The sequence below is a fragment of the Varanus komodoensis genome, unplaced genomic scaffold (assembly GCF_004798865.1).
Source record: "Varanus komodoensis strain SLA01 unplaced genomic scaffold, ASM479886v1 scaffold26, whole genome shotgun sequence".
Lineage (NCBI taxonomy): Eukaryota > Metazoa > Chordata > Lepidosauria > Squamata > Varanidae > Varanus > Varanus komodoensis.
The window spans coordinates 14,727,550-14,734,739 of NW_025335684.1; the positions used below are offsets into that span (position 1 = coordinate 14,727,550).

Below are 7,190 nucleotides of genomic sequence, written 5' to 3' on the forward strand. Positions count from 1 at the left end.
CGGGAGGGGGGCCGCGGGAGCGTGGGGCGCGCCCGCCTCGCTGAAGGGGCAGGGGGCCCGAGGGGGGCGGCGGGGGCCGAGGTGCGCGCGGGGAGGGGCGGCGGCGCGTGGACGCGGCGGCGAGTGCTGGGCCCCGAGAGGCCGGGAAGAGAGCAGGTGGGTGGCTGCGCGCGCGTTTGTGCCCGGTGGCGAGCGAGGGAAGGCGGCTTCCCGCATTTGGGGATTGCGCCCTGCGCGGCCCCGGCTCTGCCTGCGCTCGCATTTATTAATTGTGCCCCGCGCATCCCACCTTTCCGCCAAGGAGCCCAGGCCGGAGCACGCAGCCCTCCTCCTCCCGGTTTTATGCCCAGCCTGGGAAGCTGTGCCTGGCCCGAAGTCACCCGGTGGGCACCGGGACTCGGATCTCATGAGTCCCGGAGCGACCCTCTGGCCACGGCACCTACGCTGGGCCTCCTAAGCGTCCCCAGGCCCTTCTCCGGGAAGGACTGGGCCGCCTGTTTCCAAGCGGCTGCCCACTCTTGCTGCAGGAGCCCCTCTCACCCAGACCTGCTGCTTATGGGCCCTTGCTTTCCCTTTTGCTTGTGTCCTCAGGAAGCCCAAAATCATGGTGCCAAAAGGGGGACTCTACACGTGTGATGATCCGGCACGCTGGCGGGCCGTTTTGAATGTTTACCAGGAAGTCGTCGCAGCCAAAGGAAGCAAACAAAAAAACCTCATTGCCTTGGACAACTGGTAAACTTCCCCACTTGGTCCTCTGAAGGCCAAACATGCACCGGTCCTTCAAGCTTCCCTCATAGGATTTAGTTTCTGGTCACTGGATCACCTTTTGCTGGATTTGGCTCAAGTTATCAGTATCTTTCTTGTCTGTGTGAGCCTTGCATAAAAGGGGAAACATGCTATAAAGAGGGAAAGGTTGCTTGTGCGCTCTCTCTCTCTCACACACACACACCCATTCTCTTCTCCCCAATGTCAAACAACATACTTACTCTCTCCCCACATCTACTGCCATAGGTATCAGGAGGAGTTACCGAAGTCTATTATGGGACGGGAAATAAAGCATTTAACAAAGCAGGAGCTGATCAAGCTGATGGAATGGAAGCTTTCTGTAAGTAAGTCTACCAGAGTCAGTTATTGTGGAAAAGGTATACCAGGGTCCCTAAATGGATCTCCAAAAGGCAGGGTTGTGACAGTGAACTATGGATTCGAATTCTTGCTTGCTAAACCTCTTTATCGCAGAGACTGAGACCTCATCTGTCCCATTATTTAAGAAATGTATGTGTTGCTTTAAAGGATAAAGCCTTAAAAAGGTAAAGGTTTCCCCTTGACATTAAGTCCAGTCATGCCTGACTCTAGGGGGCGGTGCACATCTACATTTCCTAGCTTGAGGGAGCCAGTGTTTGTCCGCAGACAGTCTGCGTGGTCATGTGGCTGGCATGAGTAAACACCGCAGTGCACGGAACGCTGTTACCTTCCCACCAAAGTGGTACCTTTTTATCTACTTGCATTTTCAAGCTTTCGAATTGCAAGGTTGGCAGGAGCTGGGACAGAGCAACAGGAACTCACTCTGTTTTGCAGACTGGAACCTGCGACCTTTCAGTCAACCAGCCCAGCAGCACAGCTGTTTAAACCACTGCGCCACCTGCAGTTAAAACAAATAATTAATACATACAAAATAATTCAGCTGAAGAACTCAAAACAGCAGCTATTTAAAAGCCAACAAGAGAGCAGGTGGGCTGTTTTGATGGACTGGGAGTTGGAAGATGGGGGTTGTGTTTGTGGTCCTCACCCAGGCCATGAGGCTCACGGGATTTTGGGCCAGTTACAGACTCTCAGCCTGATCAACCTCAAAGCGTTGTGAGAATGAAATGGAGGAGGAAGAGCATGATAAGGCCCTCGGGTTTGTTGCAAGAAGAAAAAGGGTGAGATGTAATTGTCATAATAAATTACAAATATAAAAACTCAGGTCAGAGTGATCTTTTTAAAAGATCTGTTGATCGGGTGCTATGGAATTCTCTAGGCAGAGAGGTCCAGAGGGTTTGCGCTGAAAAGGCTGTCTGTGCTGGCTGTCTGATGGTCCTTGATGGGAGGTCTGCAGGGGGCTGCTGCTGACCCCCATTTTATGGCCAACACATATTAAAAGCACATTGCAAATACAGGATCATTTACTGTGACCCTCATGTTGGATAGGTCTATGGCCTAAGTCAGTGACTAGATCTGGGGGGGTGGGAGGAGAAGACCCCCCTGTGGGTCATTACATCATTCAGTCCTCAGCTAACGTGGTCATTTCATCACCTTGTTGCACAGTTAGTCCAAGTTTTAGCACAATTCTTGGGGGCAAGGTCTAGTTCTCTCTGACGCTGAATTTCAGCCTAGATGTTCAGCATGCACTTCAGACATGCTTGTTACGCAGCTCTCTCCGATGCATACGGTTCGGCCCCCTGGGTCACCTGCCTTAACTGTCATGATTTCTGCCCAAAGGAACTTGAGAATGGTAGTTTTGGAAGGACAACCGCCCGAGACTACAGTGCTACCTTGGCTCACAGATGCCTTGGTTCACGACCAAATCGGTCGGGTCACGAACAAAAATTTCATGAAAATTTTGACTTGGGTCGCGAACTCCGCACTGGGTGGCAGCCAAGATCGCAGCCATCTCCTCACCCCCCCCCCCGAGTGGGGAGATGGCCACGATCCCAGGTGCATTCGTGCAGGGAAGACGTGCGCGATCGCGGCTGTGCTGTGCTGCGCCCGTCTTCCCTGCAGGAGTGCGCCCGTGCCAGGGTCTCTCTGAGAAGCGCCACCCCAACAGAACTGTAACGAACAGAGTGCTGAATCCGATGAACGATAACGTGGCCTCATTTCCGGAGGGTGATGCAGCGCAGGAAAAAACCAGTGACCGTAGACAGATTTTTCACCAACACTGACCCTGCAGCTGAGAGACACAGAAGAGAGGAAGCCCCTGACAGAGATCTCCCCAGCATCCTTATGGAGGGGGGCTCTCCCTCAGAACAATAACCCCCCCCCCACCTAGGTTAGGGTCCTCCACTGTACCGTACAGTGCTTTGTCGCTTTGCTGTTCTCTGCCATTTTGTTTCCATTTTTTCTGATTAAAACAATAGTTACCGAACGGATTAACCTTATTTACATTGAACCTTATGGGGAAATTGGACTTGGGTCACAACCAGTTTGGGTCACAACCAGAGTCTTGGAGCGGATTAAGTTCGTGAGCCAAGGTACCTCTGTTGCGTGTCCTTTAAAGCCATATTGACAGTATAAACTAGGGCTGGAGAAAGTATGCTCCTTCAGGTGATGGACTGTACCTCGCACGAGCCCCAGCCAGCGAGGCCAGTGGCCATGGCTGACGAGAGTTGTTGTCCAGTATCTTGGGGTGGTTGTGCACCTTGTCACACAATCTTCCTCCCTACCACCAGCTCCCCTGCAAAGGATTCTGGGGATTTGCCATTTGCTGACAACTCTCTCTTAGAGATTCTTCCTTCCAACCTGTTTACTCCTGGAGGCAAGCTGGCGAGGAGTGAATGCCCACAAACGGACGTCAACATACTACAGCTACATCCTGAGGAGAAACAAACTGCATTATTAATTTAACTTGTGCCTTTCCTTTCTTCAACCCCCACTATAGTCAGCTTATAATTATAAATAAAACCTGAATAAAATGATGTTTTTGAAATGCATTAAGACACTATTAGAAACACAGGATCTGCAGAATAAAAACAGCATCTAGCCCAACAGACCCATTTCTCTGCCTTTTTGAATAAAACGGTCAGTCCAGCCGCCCTTGCAAGGAGCTCCACAGCCAGGCAGCAGCCATCAAGAAAGCCCTGTCATGCTGATCAGGGTGAAAATCTCACTAAGGGAGAGCATCACCTATTGGGTGGTATAGAAGTGTAACACAAACAGATGCAATGAATGGGTAGAAACCTGCAGTGTATGCACAGCTCGGAGTAACCGTTGGACCTTTTTTCCCTTCAGAGGGGCAAGTTTCGTCCTCGCTTGCAGCAACTGGTGGCCACTAATGCCGAGGAGGTGGTAGAACAGTGCACAAAAAAGGGCTTCCAACTCCTCCCTGATGTTGCAGCGGCCATCAGTGAACTGAGCAGGCTGAAGGGTGTGGGACCTGCAACGGCCTCGGGTAGGAAGGGCCCTGGGGGTTGGCGGGCTGGCTGGTTGCTCCTCCTCCTCACCTTTCCTGCCAGGATCTGGGGATGATCCAACAGGCCCTTTCCACTTGGAATGTGGCGACAGCCACCTGCTGCTTCTTAAACAGCAGAAGAGCCCATGTTCCTCACCAGGGGCTGCAGTGGTTGGGAGGCAGCCAGGCCCACACCGTGGCTTTGACCAAGGACGCTTGGTGCCTTGTCTCCCAGGACTCTCTTCCATCTGTGACTGCAGCAGTCAGTGGTTCAACTCAGGGGATGCAGATGGCGATGAATGAGCTCGTCTGACGCCCTGGCTTGGCATCCAGAGCTTCACGTGCTCACATTTCCTATTTTCTGCATAGGAATTTTGTAACATCAGATGGTGCTATGGAGACATCAGGTGCTAATCATGTTTGCTGTTCCCCGCTGCTGTCTTCCATCTCATTCTGTGTCTCTGCTTCCATTGCAGCAATTCTAGCAGCTGGAGCACCGGATGTTGTGCCGTTTATGGCTGACGAAGCGGTGGCATCCATCTCAGGCCTTGCTCCGATCCAGTACACCCTCAAACATTACATGCATTACCTGGACCAGATCCAAAGCCGTGTGAAGAAGCTAAACAAAGGTGAGGAGGGACCTTTGAAGGTGTGCACGCTCATCCACACCACCACTGCCCATCTTTTAAATGCTGTTGCTACTTCTCAGACCAAAGCTAGATTTGGGGCTAAATCTAGGGCTCAGATAGTGTGGGCCTCCAGGTTACCTTGCAGGGAGGAGCAGGTGATGGAGTGGCAATAAACCTGCCAGGTGTTACCTTCTGGACAAGCAAGGGCCTGCCAAAGCCCACCAGGGTGACTCTGCTTTCTTCTTAAAAAAAAAAAAATTAGGGTTGGAGGGTAACGGAGAGTGTCTGAACAGGCTACACATGCTTATTGACTAGGTCATAGATGGAAAAACAAGCCTGGGGCTTCCTGCATTCCAACATATCTAATGTGTTTAGCATCTCAGCCCATTTCTCCGGGGTTCTCCAGGTGTCCACAGCCCCTTTCCTGTCATGCGTTCCATTTTCTGCCCCTTCTGAAAGGTGGATTCTGCTCTGCTCTGGCTGACTTGCTCTAGTGGTAGTAGCTGCAGGCCACAATGTGCAGATTTTTTTTTGGTCTTTTTGGCTCCACTCTTTTTGCCTTCGGACCTGCCCATTACTGGAATGTGGCTCCAGGAGCCCCCCGAATTTTGTGGAAAGAAGCTGGTGGTTCTTGGCTAAATGGTTTCCTCTTTCATACCTTTGCTAGCTGACCCAGTGAAAACATGGACACCACACCACGTTGAGATGTGCCTCTGGGCTTGGAGTGTAGCTGAAAAATTGCAGTTGTCTTTGGTACAAACGTCAGGCATGGAGAAAGAGGAAGCAAGCTGCTGTGCCGAAACAGACATGCCCAGCAAGCGACGGAAAACAGAATGACACTTGAACGTGGGCCTCTCTTCCTCGACCTGTGAACACTGAAGCTCAGTCATGCACAGAGGCCATCCTGTTATTCTGGATCTCAGGAATGTGCAGAGGAGGCTTCATGCCGGGCTCAGCGTAGCGCAACCGTGCAGCATCAGTCCACTCCCTGGATGCAGCTCTGCACGCAGGACCCGGTGCGTGCAGCACCGGAGCGGCCAGTCCCCCAGGAAATAGGCTGGGCTTCCTGACTTGAACATGCACACAGTGGGCAGATCCCAACAGCAGCATGGGAAACGCCCGCACATGCTTCCTTCAGCGTGCTAATTGTCTCTGCCTGCCCTGTTATCTCAGGAGTGGCGCGTTTCGCAAGGCCTCCTTGTTGGCACCTGCAACAGTCGCCATGATAATTGCGTGCCGTTCCATCCAATGCGTACCACACCATGTTTGTCCCCTTTGCAGGAAGTTCTGATCCTGGAATGTGTGTTTCATATACTCCAGAATTTTGGATCTGCTTTAGGCGGGTGCAGCTGTGATGCTCTTCATACATCTGAATCATGGAGTGATTTCCCCTGGGGACTGTCTTTCCCTTAATGGCCGTCTCGGGCAGCGCATGGCTGGGCAAACTGACTTGCCCTAGCCGGAGGCAATTTGGAAGAGCATCTCTGCTGCAAAAGATCTCCCTTCTAAACGAGCTCTCCCTTCCGCACTCTATAAGTTCATGGTTTATTTAATGTACACTGCAAATCTTCCAACCGGTTTTGTGGTTTTGTGGCTACCTACAATTTCTTGTGAATAGTCTCTGCTAGTGAAATAGCTTTGACCTAATTATGATTTGTCATCACTTTGTGATTTTTACTAATAAAAGAGGGTGCTCTTTAAGTGTGTGGACACTCACATTCAAAAATATTACGATAGAGAAAAGATCATCTGTACCTGAATAATTTTATTATTCCTGTACCTCACAAATAAAGTCCTTTCTGTGCACGATGAATGTGTTTCTTTATTATTCAACATATGATCTTGTCACAAATTGCCTAATCTAAAAATTCCCCCAATTTCAGCCTTCTGCCATAGTACTTTTTTCTCTATAAACTAAAATATACCCAGGGCTTGAAATCTCCATAAGAATACTGCCACTGGATACTTTTATATCCCCACAAAAGGCCCCAAAGAAACAAAAAAATGTTCAGTACAGGTAATCTTGGTCTCTTAGGAAAACTAACTTTCTTAGTGAAAATCACCATCAAAAAGAATTGGGTTTCCATTGAGGGAAAACGTTTATACTATTTTTGTTAAGTTAGTAGGCCTAACTCTTGTTATACAGAAAAACGGTCAATGCTGCATTTTCCTTGCCTGGGGGACTTTCATGTGGAGTAAAAAAATGATCCCAAAGGCAATTAATACTAGTTTCTTGTTGAGGCAGGATCATGCTGGGTTCAAGAGAATTCTGGTACCTAGTGCCTGTGCAATCCGTTTCTGCATCATGTCTGCAAAGGATTCTGCAGCTGAAAAGGATTTTTGGGAATGTGGGAAGCAGCCTTCCTTCAAGTCAGAACATGGGTTCATTTAACCCAGAACTGTCAGAGGGCATT

The 7,190-nt window shown here is 50.2% G+C and overlaps 1 protein-coding gene across 1 annotated transcript; it reads left to right on the plus strand.

Annotated features, from left to right (window-relative positions):
• Positions 1-65: 65 nt before the first annotated feature.
• LOC123025224 lies at positions 66-6,585 on the plus strand. Its single transcript, XM_044433775.1, has 6 exons — positions 66-156; positions 592-732; positions 1,012-1,105; positions 3,988-4,147; positions 4,624-4,776; positions 5,444-6,585. Exons 2-6 carry the CDS (start codon positions 605-607, stop codon positions 5,611-5,613), a joined length of 705 nt encoding a protein of 234 aa, XP_044289710.1. The 5' UTR covers positions 66-156; positions 592-604; the 3' UTR covers positions 5,614-6,585.
• The last annotated feature ends 605 nt before the right edge of the window (positions 6,586-7,190 follow it).

Excerpts from the sequence above, each read along its gene's own strand:
- LOC123025224 (XM_044433775.1), top strand. The coding sequence starts at position 605 with ATGGTGCCAAAAGGGGGACTCTACACGTGTGATGATCCGGCACGCTGG. Across the intron at positions 4,148-4,623 it reads GGGACCTGCAACGGCCTCGG|CAATTCTAGCAGCTGGAGCA; the intron begins GTAGGAAGGGCC and ends CTTCCATTGCAG. Across the intron at positions 4,777-5,443 it reads TGTGAAGAAGCTAAACAAAG|CTGACCCAGTGAAAACATGG; the intron begins GTGAGGAGGGAC and ends TACCTTTGCTAG.